Here is a 17,803-nt window from a genome sequence, read left to right as displayed (position 1 = left end):
ATAGCTGTCTTTATAAAAGACAGTGTTACTTGTCCCTTCTTTTTTCATGTTAATCAAAGGGGTTTGGGCTTTCATTGGGAGGGAGGGCAGATAAGAGGCAGGGCAGGCATAATGAAGACATAATACTGAGTTCTAGCATTTGGCTTCAAGTGCTTTAAGAGCAGCTGTTTTTTCCTAGTATTCTGCTTCTGCCTCCATCAGCAACTGACTGTTGAAATGGAAATGCTCAAGGTCAGAGAGAACTTTCCCACTTCCCTGGGACTCCCATCAAGTCCACTCATGCCATGTTATGCCTGTCTGTCTGGGTCCACAGGAAGAATGTAAAGCATCTTCACCTTCCAAAACACCCCCAGTTCTTACTTTTCCAGTAAATAAAAGTCTGAATTCAGAAATCCAGGGTAAGACTTGTGGGAAAATTACGTGCTTAATATTTTAAGACAAAGACCCTGGTCACCACACTGACTGAAACTGGGTTATGTGGTCTTCTTTACCAATGAAAAAGAAATTGCATTCACTGAAAACCTAGCTTAAAAAAATAAATAAAAAATAAGCAACTCCAAAACAATTTCCCTAGACGATGTCTCAGATTTCAGGTCGAACTTACCTAAAAACCCTCTACATTAATTGGTCAACAGCAATATCAACAATTTTTCAGATTTTAAGATAAGATATAGTTTATCTTATGCATGTTTAAGATAGATTTCATTATAAATTGAAGCCATCAAGAACTTGATGTTACAAGATCTGTAACATCAACTGTTACAGATCTCCTCCTCCAAGCTTTCTTGTTCTTGTTCTGAGTTTTTCTTAATCCTGTTGTATTTCTCTGCTTTGTTGTAATGAACAGGCTCAGCTGTCCACTCATTGTTATCTGCCATGGTTGCTCATGAGCTTAGAGTTTGGTTTTTGGAAATAAAGTTTGTGCAGCTGCGCTGCCTGTGAACAAGGACTTTTATATATGACCTTTTCCTAATGAAATCTGGTCAGCTTCAATTAGATCTGACAAAAAAGTAACAGTTTTCTCAATCATATGAAATTCTAAGCTCTTTTTCTTTTTGAAAAAAAATAGAGAGGAGACAAATGCTCCTACCAAAAGAAAGGCTAGTGAACATACCCATTCCACATTAAACAAAAGCAAGCACGTGGGATAGATTGTCTCAACTGTGGCAGTCTTTGAATATTTTTGGACACCAGATGTAGATTATTAGGTAGTTAATATGAAATTATATTATAATGAGGACTATAAAGGTTCAGCTAATAGAAAATGGACTGTTTACTGTGTAGTACAGAAGTGTTTTCTAACATGATATTGAGAAACTTGCTTTGTAAGGTGTATAAAAACCTTTGATAAAACATCCTTTGCAGAATCACACAATTCAGAGCTGCACTTGCCCTGGGCTACCTCATAATTTAGAAAGTGATTACAGTAATAGCAAGGATGATTGCTGTCTTTTGTCAATAGTAATCTAAACTTGCATTTCTAAGCTGTTAACAGAATCATTCACTTCCTTTGCAAGATAAATAAAAAAAAAAAATAAATACAGATAATGAAACTGAAGATAAAGCTCTAAGAAAGCACTTAAACTAAAGCCTTCTAAGTGATATTAATAGTCTCCAAAGCTGTGGTGCATTACATAGCTAATATGAAATTCAGCTGCAAAACTCTCAAGAATAACATCGATTAGCTAAGTTTTGCAAGAGAGAAATCCTTGTTCTCAAACCCAAACTAATCAGTGACAAAAGCGGTGGCCAGCATGGCATGGTTTGGAACTCACTGCAAGTACAAAGTGTGCCTTTGCACACAGAGGAAGATGGAAATGGAACAAGGGCAGAACAGTGTCCTTGCACTGCACATCTCCAGAGGTCTGTGCAATGGCAGTGGGTGTTGTAGTGCCATGATGGTAAGTGACTGAAAAAAATTCAGGCAGAGGGCACAAAAGCTGTACCAGCCAAAGGGCAGCTTAATATAAGATACATAAATGAACTTCAAACACTCTGTCTTACCAAAGCTTGTTACTAATCATCACCACAAATCCTATTTAAAAAGTCTCTCCTTGAAGAGATTTATAGGCACCCTTCAGAAGAAAATTTCCTGTTGAAAAGACGGCCTTAGATTAGACTTTCCCATTCAGATTGCAATGAAGCTATCAGCTGTGTAATTCCACATTCCCATCCACTTAAAGAAATTGTGAAGTAATATCCTACTGTCAAGTGTCTGTACTCCCTGTACTTCCAAGTTTGCCTCACTTCATAAGCGTGATGCCTTCCCACAGATGACACCATTTTTACTTAAACTATTTTGAACATTACTTACCTGAAAACTACAAGCAATGTAAGACAGATCTAAAACTCTAAGAAAGCACATAGGTTTTAACTTGCATCTGGTTCCTGGATCTATAAACAACGCACTCTAAAACAAAGGTTTGGACAGGAATAACTTTACTAGCTCAGGATAAACTTCATACCACTGCACTGATCTTATTTCTTCATGTTGGCAAGGCCTTATCATTGCCCTAATTACATCCTTTTGCCAAAATAAACAACATCAGGAAGAAAGGAGGCAGCAATCTGAAAAATGGCAAACATTATTGCATATTTTTTCAGGCTGTGACACTGTGTACATAATTTCCAAAGTCATTTTAGCTTATTGACATGTTTTTGTTAAATCAGGTGAAAAGAATTTTATGGCAGAAATATGATATTTTCTGAATTTTGTTTTAAATGGATACTTCTTGCTATTGTTTTCCCACCTCTGCAAATCACCAATTTGGCAATAGAGCAGCAAGGCAACACAGAAGGTAAATATTTTAAATGGGGTATAGAAAGAGTGTGAACATTTTATTTGTCAGAGGTGGGTTAGCATATAACCAGTATTAACTTAAGCAACTAGGTAACACCTAACTGAGGGGCCAATTTGGCCTTATTGACACCAGACCCCCTGAGCCACTTAGGACCACTCTTTACAAGGCAGTCAGGGCATTTCTTTGAATTACAGCTACTCACTTCTCCACTATGGACTGGTCTGCAGAAGAAAAGCTGTAAGCAGCAGAGGAAGCTTCATACAAGCTCACCAGTAGCGTGCCTATCCCTGACATATCAGCTATCCTTCAAATTTTCAGTACCCTATGTATTCCTAAATCTGTAGACTCCACTGCATGCTGGATGGCATTTAAGTGTGTGTTTGTGCTTATGCCATTTCTGTATGTCCATAGCAGAACCAGAAAGTCACTATAGTAGATTTCAAACCTCGTAGAAGATCAGTGTCTTCGTGTTTGATAACAGCAATATGGCAAATATGCAGGGATGTGTTATCACAATATCCTATTGCAGGGCAGTGGTGGTGGTAGTTTGCTTGCAGAATCCCAAAAGGTTCCAGGGCAAAACATCAAAGTTCACCAGAGGGGATATATTTCCCTAGTTTTATTTCAGACCACCCCCTTTCAAGAAAACTACATTTGTCTGGTGATACTGTTCAGTCACTTCTTACAGTCATGACTGCTGAATTTTGAGTTGAAGTGTTTTTAAAAAGAAGGAGCAGCACAAGCATGATGCAAACCTAAGCTGAAAAATATTAATAATAAAATATTGAGAATTTTCCAGCTTGTTTGGGTATAGTTTAACATCATCTAGCCTGAAATCAATTGATACAGTGGTGAGCTGAATGCACTAGTATTCAGAGACAACACGTTTTTTTGTGGAGCAGAAACAACTTGCACATTTCTTGCAAATTTGAGATCTCAAACCCAGAAATACCAATCTTAGCCTTATGCTCTGCAAAGAGAAAAAATATACACTGATAACCCAACAGCAGTAATTTTCATATCTGCCCTTGCATCTGAGGAGAGTTTAACCTAGGGGACAAGCCGTCAAAACTTCCCGGAGAAATAAAAGCCCTTTTTCTTTATGTTTCCTTTCCCCTTCTTTTACAGATAAAGGTCCACTTATAACAGCCCTAAAACTAAGGCATGCAAATACATGTACCTGTTGTAAAATTTTACATACAGTGAATATTTTTCAACTAAATAAGGAGAGTTCATTCAGGTGAGTAAGTATAAGAACAATCTTCTATTTTCCTTTTGAAAAAAAAAAAAAAAAAAAAAGACATTGAATAGCATGTTCTGGGTGAGAATAGCAGAGAAAAATAGTGAGAATCAGATTCTTTTCTCAGCATATAATTTACCAATGTAGGCCACCCACTGGTATCAATGGGAACTCTGAAAACTTAGCTTCACTTTAAACCAAGATGGTACATAAAATAGCAAGGTATTAAATTTCTTCTAAGATGAGAAATGCTAAAATATTTTTCTGTACCATTCCAGTATGTCTCTCACTTTTCACTCCTCTAGCCTCTGCTTTACATCCGAGTCCTACTCCAATAACTAAAAACCTTATTAGTAGCTTTTCTTACACTCAGATTTGCACCTCCAAGCATTGATAACACCTGTCATGATGCTCTTCAAACCCATCTCCCTAAAATCAGATCAAAGAAAATTGAACCACGAGTGAAGAAAGAACATAATCACCACACCTCCTGTCGAAGTCACTGTCAGTTTTTGTATGTTCCAATATGATTTCCTGTGTAATTTAGAACATCAGTTCTTCATGTTATATATATAAAAGACAGAGTACACAACCGTACCGTTTCAAGAGGAAGTTTACAATAAGATTACATGATTTTCGCTTACAAAGACTAGCAAGATAAATAAAAGTTCCAAAGCCCAACACAAGAATTTTTTTTTTACCGACACTCTGAAGGTGCTTCAGTGAAGTAATAATTTTCTTGCAATCTTACTTTTCATTTCAAAAAATAGTGATGAAAATTAAGTGGTATATTTGCACTGAAAGAAATTTAATCATAAACTGTAGAATTTACAAAATTAACCTAATATACAAACTAAGCTTGAGACTAAATTAATTGAAAAGTAAAATAAGTTAAAATTTGTAACGAAAATACTAAAAAGAAGAAAAGAGCTTTTACAAATGATGCTTCTGAAGATTTTTATAGCAAAAATGTTGTGAAACATACTTCCTTGCCATGATAAAATTTTACTACTGTCTGGTGATAAAACATTGTAAGATGATAACCTCATATTTGGATTAATAATAATTTCTGTTTCTTTTATTAATACACGGAGAAAGTAACAAAGATTTCAGGGAAGTTGTGAGTTGTTTAGCAACTCGGAACTACTAGAAATTATCCATTCTCCTCCATTGACCTCTAGGTGGCACAAAAGATCCTAAACGAAGTAGACCATTTCTGATTTTCCTGGTAATGCTATGCCCTCCAAAATCAGCCTCCTCCAGTCAGCAATTCCAATATCACAGAACACACATTTATTAATCTGTACAAGATAAAATGTCAAAATAACTGGTAAAGTACCAACTACTGTTGCTAAGCAGCTCATTTTTTGCTGCTTTTAATGAAGTACACCAAGATATGAATCATTAATTGATTCACCCCAGTACATCTGATATCTCTTCATTTTCAACTTATAATACTTATAAGGAGCAATAGGCTTACTAGAAATAAAAATAAGTTTTGTATTTAATTTAATCTAAGGAAACACTATACGACTATAAACACATACCATTAAAAAAATTTGCAGTCATAATCCAGCAGCAAAAAAATAAAATAAAATAGTAAGGAATAAAACACATCTATTACTTCATCTTCTTTTAGACGCCAGTATAAAAGCACATAAAAAAATTAAAGGGTCAGAAAAGTCACATCCATTTAATATTTACTGCAGCAGTAACTAGAAATTAACTTGCTTTTTGACCCAGAAGTGATGCAGCTTTTGGTATGAACATAAGATCAGCATGTTCTGCATGACCACAGAGAATTTTTATATTAACAGTCTAGTATTATGCACAGCAGATGAAGTACCACAGCAGCCCTCAGTCTCTGCACACAAGGATGGTGCCACACTTTCATTTTGCCTCAGTTAAGACACTACTACATTAGACCTCAGAATATTTCTTTTCCTATAACAAAAACATACATGCATACACTGCCTTTGCATCAATGCTGCCACTGGTTTCCTTTATCTCCTGTCTTAACCAAGTCCTTCTCACTCACATGCGAGCCTCAATAAAATAATAATACAAATAAAAATATACAAATAAAAATTTAAAAAATCACCTTCCCCTTCTAACGTTCCCTCTGTATCCAATTGCCCAGACAGGACTGTCACTGTTCTATCATCCAAAACATTCAGTCTGTTTTACTTCCACTCTTCAAAGACTGAACATGATGATTCCCAAAGTGACACAGAAATTTTGTCAAAGCATTATGTGGAAGACCATCTTCAACAACAGGCAATAACAGAACATTGCATCATTTGTCCACAACTAAACAAGAAAGGAATTTCTCTCACCTGGCATAGAAATCTTTTGGTGGAACAACCTCCTGGAAGAACTGTAGCTGGTACAGGTAAAGTCCAATTATGTGCCCCGCACTGAATATAGCCATTAATACACACAGACAGCTGAATATCAGCGGATCAAATACTTGGCAAAAAGACCACCATGTACACAGGCCCAAAAATACAAGGAAATACACAGCAGAGGTCAAAGATGGCACCATCATACCTGTCAAAACAAAAATTTGAAGGGTTGGAAAAGTGTGGGAAACACCAGCATTTGGTTAATACTTAAGTCTGACAAGTGCATTATACAACTTAATCTAGTTAGTTTTATGCTAATTATTAGAATTAGCTCTTAAGATTGCTAGATTGCTATTAGCTGGGAGACTAAAAGGATCTTTTTTTTTTTTTTTTTTTTTTTTTTTTTTTTTCTTGATTCACTTAATCCATTCTTGATTCACTTAATCCGTAAACCTTTGGGCTTTGTACACAACGTTGCTTCAGACCTTGCTCCAAGATGAAATCTTCTCTCACATTTGTAAAGATGTTTTGCAAAGCATGGAGAAAACCAGAAATGTGGCTGCAAGGCCAACCAATGGAGACATTGCCTGAGAGCACTGGCATGTTGGATTTCAAAATGAACTGTAAGTATACGATGTTAAAATGGCACGACGAATGAACAGTAAAAAGCCTTGTCATATAAATCTTGAAGTATCTTGAGTTAATAAAAATGAAAAAAAAAGATACATATAGTGAAAATAAAAGCTATCTAGAAAATATTCAGTAGATTTTTTTATTCTTATAACTCATAGAAACTTGAAATTTGCATATGACAAGCAATCTGCTGTCGTACCTATGTATATTGATTTTGCTCTTACCCAAGTAGCAGAGTATTTCATTTGTTAAAATGTCTGATTGGTGAAGGAAATCTGATGTTCTGTGTGTATCCCACAAAGAAATGAGGAAGCAGGAAAGATATACACGTCCAGGAGTGGAAACCAGGAGAAAATGACATAGAGAGCTTACATGCAGCTTAGCAGCTTAGTGGGGTCACTGCAGTAACAGTACTGAAGCTAAGAGAACTATGTAGGGATGACTGCCCCCACTTGTTTTTAACTTCTTTACTAGTGCATCTGAATGCTGCCTTCCTTCAGGACAGATCTGCAGGCTCCCGGTGCCCCATGGCTCCGGTATGGCCACAGCTGCCTTTGCTGTGCTCCAGGGGGTCTCTCCCCGACAGACTTGTGACATGCCCGAATGGTAGCCCCAAACATTTCTGTCCCCAGCTTTCACAGAGCAGAGTCCTTGCAAGGCAGCAGGGGACAGAAAGGGTTTCAGAAGGCAGAGGGCTTCACTCTGGATTTTAATGGCAGAAATTGTCAAAAGCTGGCCACAAGCATGGGATGCTGGGCAAAATGTGTACCATAAGGATCCTTACTCATGGTAATTTTGTTTGAGTATGATTCTTGCAACCTTCTACATCATGCTTCAGACTACATCTTCAGCCTAGGGTGTTTGTTTCTGCTCTGGCGTATAATCTGCTGACTTTTCCATAGGCTTGCACTTTTAAAAGCATGACAGAACCACAGGGATCATCTATTCTGACTGTCTCCGTAATGCAGGATATAAAATTTTACCCAGTAATTTCTGCCTCAAACCTATAACTCTATATTTGCTTCCTTCAGAAAGATACTTTGTCTTAATTTAAACACTTTAGGAGAAGAATATGCGATATCCATAAATAAGTTGTTTATACGGCAAATTACTTTGTCTGTGAAAAATTCAAAATTTATTTCCGGTTTCAAATTGTTTTAAATATTGAGTCACATTATAACTTCTGCTAGATTAAATGTCTGCCACAAATATGTAGGTTCTTTGTACCCGTGTCAGTACTTGCAGACTGCAATCAAACCATCATTCATATATATATATATAATTTTTTTTTTCTTGGCACAGTGAATATGGAAGTATTTAACTAATTAAGCTTGAGGTCTCTCTTTGGAATATAGGCTTCCCAGACCTCAAGCCCTTTTTGTAACTTTCCTCTGAATACCTCCCAGTCCTCAGTGTGTTTTGGAATTATGCAGACAAGCTGCCCAATGCCACTCTGAGAAAATGCCTCCTACCACTTATGTGTGATACTTCTGCTTCATCTTCCACTGGTTATGTTTTGTTTATATTCATGCAACTTCAGAAAGACACTGAAATAATTTCCATTTGCGCATACCTGTCAGCCATTCTTTTTCATGGTATCTGTCTTCCCTGATGTCATTCTCCACTGTGATCCACATAGCCTATTTTTTCCCCCTTTTTTTTTTATTACTTAGAATTTGGCTACATCTAGGGCTGTTAGATGAGTTTGCATTAGTGAAACAGCCTACCTCACTGAAAAATCCACATCAGTCCTGTCCTTGTCATCCAAAAAATTTTATACCACCTTTTTTTTTAATATATATTTTAGCATACTTCTATGTTACTCATACACTTGCACTTATGCTTCATATGTAGGGATCCTGTTTAAACATCACATAGGCAGATAAACGCTAATTTACAACTGCAGGAACATATTTTCAATCAATTTACTACAACCAACAATAATTTTGTGTACTTCAGTTCTCTCTGTAGCTGATTATGTATTACTAAAGAAAACGTTATATACGCTGTTAATGTATCATATCAAAAAAGCTACTTTAAACAACCAACATTAAAATCACATCAAAAATCATTGTAAATTCTGCTACACACTTTTGTTATACACTGCATGGTTCACCTATTAATCATTTCTTTTCCTTTCCTTTCTTCCTTCCTTCCTTCTTCCTTTCTTTCTCTCTCTCCTTCTCTCTCTTCCTCTCTTTTTTTTTTTTTTTTTTTTTTTTTAAAGGCTATATGAATACGGTTCCTTTTTACACTTGGAACTGGCAGTACCAAATCTATAAATTCATGTTATTGCCATTTATAATATGCAACTATTCACCATTTGGTTATAACAGAAAACGTAAAAGTCACATGCAGAATGATAGGTCCACGTAGCAGTAGCATAAAAAAAAAATAAAGCAATTCAGCATACTCCAGTGCCTGCCAAAAAGTTAATTTAAATAAAATCAGCAGCAATTTCTTTTCCCTTAAAAATTTCCATTGTTATTCCCGCAGGTGCCAAAGCGCTGAAAACTCATTTGTTAAATTAATAATCTAATGGGCTCTGGAGGAAATTTTTCAAATGCACCAACCTGCTGAACCAAGTAAAATTGTAACAACAACTTTTCCAGTGGTGGTTATCATGTTGCCAATAAACTCCCTCAGTTTGGATGCAAGGGAAGCGATTCTACGCAGCAATTTTAATTTCATCGTTTCCTCAAATTCTCCTTCAGCACCGTCTTCATCATCCAGATCTTCTTCATACATCAAAGCATCATCTGGCTCCAACTTTTCTCTTACAGCCTAAAAAAGGAGGGGGAAAAAAAAAAAAAAAAGAGAGAGAGAGAGAGAGAGAGAGAATGCAAGAGAAAGAGACAGAAAGGGGTTTGACATTAAAAAAAAAAAAAGAAAAAAGATTAAAAATATTTAAAAATTAAGTCTTCTTATAATCTCTGACTATATGCAAGGAACAAGAGAAATATGAAAGATGTACTAAAGCTAGAGTTGTACATTGATGGCTCCCACTTCAGATCTGTATCAAGAGAAAAGGATGTTAAGAGTTGTCTCAGAAAGACTTCAGTCTTCTGACACACGCACAACTGGCTGCATGTTCATTTCCATATGAAATTTGATCTGGTTTGCTCAGCATTCTTTCCATCTTGCAATGTATAATCTCAAACTCCTCTTCGGATATAAGCTTCAGACACTAAGCCAAAGTGCCTTTCTGGTTGATGCTCCTAAGCTAACCTCACTTTTCAACCCTTTCTCAGACTTCTAACACAAAACCTGAGCATGAATGATCTGAGACAGAACAACAAGGGCTGAGATAAATGGTCAGATAGCTCATGGGTGACAGAAGGGCAGGTTGGGAGAGAAAAACTATGTCCAGCAGAGACCTGGGGAAAGAATGAGAAATGATGAGGTTGGCTGATGTTGGAAAAAAAGAAAAAAAAAAAAAAGGAGAAAAAGTCAAAAGGAGAGAAGTAGTGAAAGCTTGAGTGATCTGCAACAGCTTAGCATGGGAAATGAGACCAGTGGCTTAGAACTGCACAATGGAAAAAGGAAAAGAAGGAAATGGGAAAAGGTCTCTCATACTTGAGTGGTTTGTTAGGATTTGGCAGTGGCCTTCACCATCAAGTCTCCATCGTATCTTGGAGACCAGAAGACATACAGAGCTCTTGAGTGATGCAGACTAAATCATCAACCTACTGTGAGAATCACCAGGATTAGCAGGAGGCCCACCCAGAGATACCATTTATGGAAATATTAGTCATTCACAGTGGCACAAAGGGGCACATATACATACATACATATGTATACATATATACATACATATATATATATATACACATATATATATATTTATATATATATATAAATGTAACAGTTTCAAGCCAGAATTTCACTCTGTAATACATCATAGCTTCTTTGGCACTAATCTGAATTTATATTAGCTAATGTTCTGGCCAAGCAGTATCTGTGTGTGTGAAAGTGAGAAAGAGAGATTATTGATATTTTTCATTAGAATAGCAATGTTATATTTATTGGTGACTTTTGGCAGCAAAAAATTCCACACTGACAGATAAGATTGCAGTAGGAATAGCTGAACTCTAAGCCTGCTTAACTCAACCAAATTCTTCAGTATCATTTTGTTATGTAGATTCCCAAAGGGAAAAAAATTCTCTCTGGGCTCCTTCATTTCACCTCTAAGCTTGGTGCCAACTATCTCCTCCTACTTTGGAACATTACCAATGTTGTGAATGCCCAGAAAAAGCCCACTCATTCTCAAGAGCATCTATTTCACAGACAATGAAATATGTATTAAATGCAGTAGGGCTGATCTGGGAAATCTACCTTTCTCTTGGACATAACTGGCTATTTCACTAACTATATGTATTTCAGGACATGCAGCACAAAGAAGTTTACAGTCTGTTCATTGTTGCAGCTCCTTTCTGAGCTCCTGTTTAGACAGGAGCTACTTAAATAGTCAGAAACAATGGTGACAGGAGTCTGAACGATAGATGCTGATCTCAATTCTACTACAGCTGTTTCAATGAGAAGGGCAAAAGTAATAATCACTTCTGCTTAGGCTGTAATTACCAGATAAATCTGCTCCTCTCCTAGTCCTCTTATGCTCAGTCACGCTCCTCCTGGACTGGCTCTACTGCTCTGTGCCTTTAGCTTAATATTTTTCCAGTGAACAGTGAAACTTTCAACAGTGTTCACACCACAAACCAAAGAGAATCAGCGGGATTGCTGGGTATTTAGAAGTTATGAGACAACACTCCAGCTATACAAAGGTCTATGTACCTGTGTGAAGGAGACCATTGTTTCCTCAGCTAGAGCTTTCAACATCCTGAAGACAGTAAGCATTAAAACATATAATTACTTAAAATAACGTGAAAGGAATAATTTCAAAATAAGATATTCCAAGGGAGATTTTGAGGACAGGTATCTGTATGAATATCATGAACATGAAGACAAGAGTCTTCTCTATCAAGAGTCTTCTTCTATCACTGAACATGAAGACAAGAGTGATACATTTTCTACAGCTTAGAGTGAATAGGAGTTCTGTCTAAATCGCTAATATAGTACTTTACATATGCAGGAACAAGACATGAAAGTCTGAAGAGTCACAAGAGAAAATAAAAATATATTATCCATATGGAAGTAGAAGTTCTTGAGGGAAATATATAACATTTAAAATATTTTCAAGTATAAATTGGAGGAAAAAATGCAATACTTTCAAGAACAAGATAAATACAAGGACAGAGAAGTAAGAAAATCACATAAAAACAGCCCAATGAAAGCTGGGACTTTAATGTTTACTGTCTTTTCCCCCTCATCGCAGGTTCCGAAAGCTGAATTTCACACCTTGCTGTCATCAGATTTTTTTTTTGTTAGATTTTCCTATCATGATGAGAAGGATCATATATATATATATATATATATATATTTTTTTTTTTTTTACTTGACAAGACTAATCACTCTTGTTTCATTGATCAGAAGAACCTTTAGGCTACATTTTGTCTTAACAGTTCGACATTAATAATCTGGTACTGACACACATGAAACAGCATGGCCAAGGAAAAGCACTAGGAGGGAGACTACTTCACTCAGCTAGGATACTGATGAGAAGGAGATGATGGTCCAAACTTTCCAGGAACTGAGGTATTTTAAGCATAGCTAAAAACTTGAAAGTTGACGAGTTTGGTGAGGCTGGCCTAGAGGCCCCCTGCCCCAGCAGGGCCACCCAGAGCAGGGTACCCAGCACCACTGCCAGGCCCCACAACCTCTCTGAGCAGCCTGTGCCAGTGCTTGGCCACCCGCACAGCACACAAGTGCGGCCTGGGGCTCAGAGCCTGTGCCTGCTTCTTCTTCTACAGTTACTGGGTACCACAAGAGGCAATGGGCACAAATTAGGGGTTTAGTTTCTGCTAACAAACTTGATCAGTTTCTGCATCTCTCTTTGCTATTCAGAAGTGCTTTTAAGGATGTCCTTACCTTTATTCTATCTTGTAGTGGTCTTATTCATGCCCTAGTCAATGACTATTTCAGTGAAAAGTCTTTGAGAGATAAACAACCATAGGTTTCACTTTTTGTATACAAGCATATCCCTTTGCAATTTGGTATCCAAGGTGAAGTGAAGTAGCCGGAAGGCCGTGTTCCTTTTCTGAAGTAGCTGAAAGGCCACGTTCCAGTGTATATCAAAAAGACAAACTTTGGATTCCCCTGGTTTCATATCCACCACCAACCAACTGGATTAGCTGCGACAGTTTTCCAGCTTTTCACATCAAACACTTCAAATTGCCAATGGCAGGCAAACAGTGAACAGCTTTTACATCCAGCATGGTGATAATGTGCCTGTTGTTTTAACACTTTCTGATGATTAAATAGCCATGCAAGTACACGCTCATCATAGAACACCATTACTCCAGTCAGACTGTTTTGCAAAGCTCTTTTTACTACGTGGATTAGTCCAAAGCTACAAACCCATGCTACATAGGCTACAGTTAGAAAAATACTTTTACTTCCATAATAAATTACTTATTATGCAATTACAGGATCCCTGTGGATGCTGATTAAATCAAATAAACTTCTTCATTCACGGAGTATAGAGCATTTGTGAAGTCATAAACATGTGTTTCCATGACCTTTGCTCTGCAGAGCAGGGCCCCAGGACTTTTTATAAACAGTCTAAATGCAGTTTAGGTTTTTCAGCAATCGTGTGCAAGTCCCAGGAGTATTTATTGTAAAACATTTTTTTAAACTGCCAAATTGAGATAGAGCACAGGCAGGGAAACAGTATCGCCTCTGTGGCAGCTACAGCAGCTACTATTGCAGCCAGGGCCAGAATGTCCATTAGCTACTTTGGGGGCTGGTTTATTAACATCAAACTTTTACATGTTTCATCTGGTACAGTATAAACACTGCTGCATAAAGATATCCTCTAGTCCCAGAGATATATTTACTAACAGGAAGCTCTAACTCCAACCAAAAGCCCATTCTTGCTTCAGAACATTCCTTGCTTTGTACCTGTGTTTACTGCTATTGTCTCTGTAAACACAATTTCACAAATTTGCTTTTTTATTGACTTTACAATTCTAGAAAGGAAAGGAATGCAATGATTCAAAAATCCAAATGAGCAACAAAATTTTAACTAACTAAGGATACGTAAGTCTCCCCAAATGAACACAAATTCTATGCCTGTGAATGCATTGCATTAATTATCAGCACCTTTCAAGCGTGTGCTGCTAAGCTCACAAGAGTAAGTTCTCATGAGAGTTCAGGTGCTTCCTCCCTCCAGTTGGCTGATAAATGCTGTACAAATAGCTTCTTTTGCAGTATTTTGACATTTCCTCCCAGCCAGTACCAGGAAATAAACAGAGAGGAGTGTGAAAATGAAAAACAAGCCTGAGAAAAATGTACAGCTAGGTGAACTTTGCCAACTTTTTTTTTTTTTTAAGATGTTGCTTCCAGAACTTTTAACAAAGGTTAAATGGATTCTGCTGTGTCAGCTCAATTTACGTGTATATTATGTGGGCATCTGAAAAGCTACAGAGAGTTGCAGTGATGAGCCTCATTATCCAAGCCAATGTTGAGATGACACTTTTTTTTTCCAGTGTGTGGATCACAGGCAGTAGAAATACGACCTGCAATTAGATTGTGTAGTAGTGTAGTAGTGTCCTCTTTCAGCTGCAGTACAGTTAATTTTCTTCCTAGTAGCTGGTACAGTGCCACGTTTTGGATTTTTCATGAGAACGGTGTTGATAACAGAGGGATGTTTCAGTTGCTGCAGATCAGTGCTCGCACAGAGCCAAGGGCCTTTCTGCTCTTCATGCTGCCCTGCCAGACAGGAGGTTGGCGGTGCACCAGGAGCTGGGGGGGGGGACACAGCCAGGACAGCTGCCCAGTCTGGCCAAGGGGATGTCCCACACTGTGTGTCACCATGCTGAAAAATAAAACCAAGGGTGGATTTGGCCAGGGAAGCTACCATTGCCTGGGGACTGGCTGGGCATCAGTTGTTGAGAGATGAGCAATCATGTTGTCCATCACTTGTCTTTTTTTTTTTTTTTTAATTATTATTATTTTTATTCTTATTATGCTGTCCTTGACATGAGTTCTCACACTTTTACCTCTTTTTGATTCTTTCCCCTATCCCACCGGAGGGGAGTGAGCAAATGGCTGCATGGTGCTGAGCTGCCTGCCAGGTTAAACTAATGCAGGCAGCAGTACCTGAGATGGCAGAAACCACGCATCCCAGCAGCACCCCCAGGGCTGACAACCCCTTGCTCCCAAGGCAACCTGCCCGTCCTGTGGTTGCACTCTGCACAGGGCCTTTATGAGCGAGAGCCTGGAACAACCTCTGGAGGAGCAGGGCTGGAGCTCGCTGATTTAAGCACACTCATGCTGCCTCTGCATTACCATCAGGGCTGCAGAACTCACCCCAGCAAGCAGACGCTTTCTGGAGCCTGTTCCTTCCTGGGCCCCCTCCGCAGCAGCCTTACCTTGTAACTACTTTGTCACCTTTAGCTAGAGATCGTGTTTTTATTCTGTACCTGTGACAGAGCAGCATAGAAACACTTTATTAGACATCTTTTATAAGCCATTCAAGCTGTTACTATGACCAATCTTCTGGATTTCCCCTTCATTTAAAAATGTAACACATATTGAACTGCTGGGTTTAGGAATCACCTGAGACAAGCCATATGATTCAACCATGTTAGTGCCAGAAGAGCTATAGGAATAGACTCCCTCTCTACTATCACATGGTTTTAGTTCAATTTCCTTCACAGTGCCTAAGCTGGTGCACTCAGTTGAGATGGACCATATCAAAACATGGCTCAGTTCCTACTTTTAAGCTTGCTCAAAAAGCCTTTTTGTATCCAAAAAGCTCTTAAATATAAATTTTAAGAAATTAGATAGTTACAGGACTAGGAGGAATTCATTACCTAACTAGTAGTAGCAGCAGCAGCTCTAAATATACCCTAAAAATGCATATAGAAAAATTAATCAGAATAACATAATATTCTCTAGACAGATCCAACTATGAGTCTGGAAACAGAGATTTAAGTGCTATTTATTTTACCATCAAAGGAACTGCAAACCCTTATGGAATATAAATGACTGGAGGTTTAACCTGCCATTAATACTAAACCACACTAAGGTAATCATTTATTGAATTTCTAATTTTGCAAGAAAGTGGGGAACTCCACAGTCCTCCTAAAGCATCAACATGTGAGAATAGGAGCCTGCCTGCTTTTTCAACCACAGAATAGATACAAAAACTTTCATACTAATAACTTCCATGTCATTCAACTGGGGAATTGTAGAAATGGGGCTGCCCAGCAAGTGGATCTTCCTTAAGAAGAAGTGCTCATTTAGTGTCCAAAGCAAGCTCAGATGGGTCAACAGAACCTTCCCCTACACATGCATAGAGGAGGGAGGGCTGTGGACCACAAGCCCAGACAGAAGAAGAAAACCACTCTCAGGACTCTGCAGTCTATACTCAATCAGTACTTCACTGAATAACTTCAGGGAAAATAAATAAATCTGCTAAATGAGCAGAACTAATCAAATGTGAGACAACTGCAATAAGCATTTGTTAAGTAATAAGAGAGAGGCATTTTGGAATTTGAATGGTACTCTAAAATTTATATTACACTGAAAAGTCCTAAATTAACTTTAAGTCCTATGATCTTAATTAAGAATTTTATAACTGATCTAAAACATGCTAAATCTTGTGTTTACAGTCTACATAGAACTACATAAAATTGGCAGGGATGTGCCATCAAAAATAGCTGTCAATGTCTTTATAGGACTTAATAGTAATGATTGACATGAATTGCAATAGCAAAATCTCTTTTGGGAAAGAGTCATTCATTAAAAAAAAATGATCAGGGTATTTACTGGAAGAGTCATTTAGAGATTCAGAGGAAATGAAAAAAATAAAAAAAATAAAAAAAAAAAAAGAAAAAGAAAGAAAGACGACCATAGTTGTGAAGCAGCATAACAGGAAGACAACTCATTAAATCCTGTATACAATAGATATTGTACTGAGAGGACCAAAGATTATTTCACTTCCCAATGTACCTACCGCACCTGAGCAAACATCAAGTGATTTCAGCACAAGACTCACTTGGCAAATATGGAAATACAGTTTCACATCTCAGCTTCAAAAAGCTGTTAGGTATATAAGCCAAATGCAAAAGAGAAGGGAACTCACAGGCAGAATTTAGTGGTTTGGCCTGAGATGCTTAAACATGGTGTTTTAGTGAAAAGGAAATAGGAAGAGTCGGGTTATGACTACAAGGCACAATTCAGTACAAACTCTAAATGAGCTACTGCAGGTATGTGAAGTTGCATAGCACCCATATGCAGTAATTCCTGGACTAAGAAATATACACATTGTACCATTATCCATCTTGCTGAGAAGCACAATAAATAGCCCAACTGGAATGCTGTGGTTATTGCAGTATTGCCTCAGCTCTTATAGATGTAGCCTGTGTACTTTTCTAGTACTGCTCTATAGAGCCACAGATTACTGGGATGAACAGGAGAATAGAATATCTAACCTACAACAGGATCCAAAATTGCTTGACTTCTTTCATCTTACAAAACAAGCAACCAAGAAATAAATCTTTTCTCCCAAAATATCAGGGAAATAAATGCTGGACAAGGAAAGAATATATTGAATCAAAAGAGCACACGAACTAAAAGGGTTATAATGCAGTTATGAATACATGTACAACCTAAATTAGAGGTTTTCTAACCACCAGAAAAACAAAATTATAGAACATGAC

At 37.6% G+C, this 17,803-nt stretch overlaps 1 protein-coding gene across 17 annotated transcripts in view; it reads right to left on the bottom strand.

Annotated features, from left to right (window-relative positions):
- PIEZO2 (piezo type mechanosensitive ion channel component 2) overlaps window positions 1-17,803 on the bottom strand; it is a 432,356-nt gene that overhangs the window by 117,002 nt on the left and 297,551 nt on the right. For all 17 annotated transcript variants that reach the window (XM_084508371.1, XM_084508373.1, XM_084508372.1 and 14 more), the window contains 2 exons: window positions 9,593-9,803; window positions 6,378-6,591 (listed from right to left, as the gene is read on the bottom strand). In XM_084508371.1, coding sequence (XP_084364497.1) covers window positions 6,378-6,591; window positions 9,593-9,803 — 425 coding nt within the window. The remainder of the gene's footprint in view (window positions 1-6,377; window positions 6,592-9,592; window positions 9,804-17,803) is intronic.

This window comes from Aythya ferina (genome assembly GCF_964211825.1).
Source record: "Aythya ferina genome assembly, chromosome: 2".
NCBI classification, from domain to species: domain Eukaryota; kingdom Metazoa; phylum Chordata; class Aves; order Anseriformes; family Anatidae; genus Aythya; species Aythya ferina.
The sequence above is the reverse complement of the archived record's forward strand: the minus strand, read 5'-3'. Positions and strand labels throughout refer to the sequence as shown.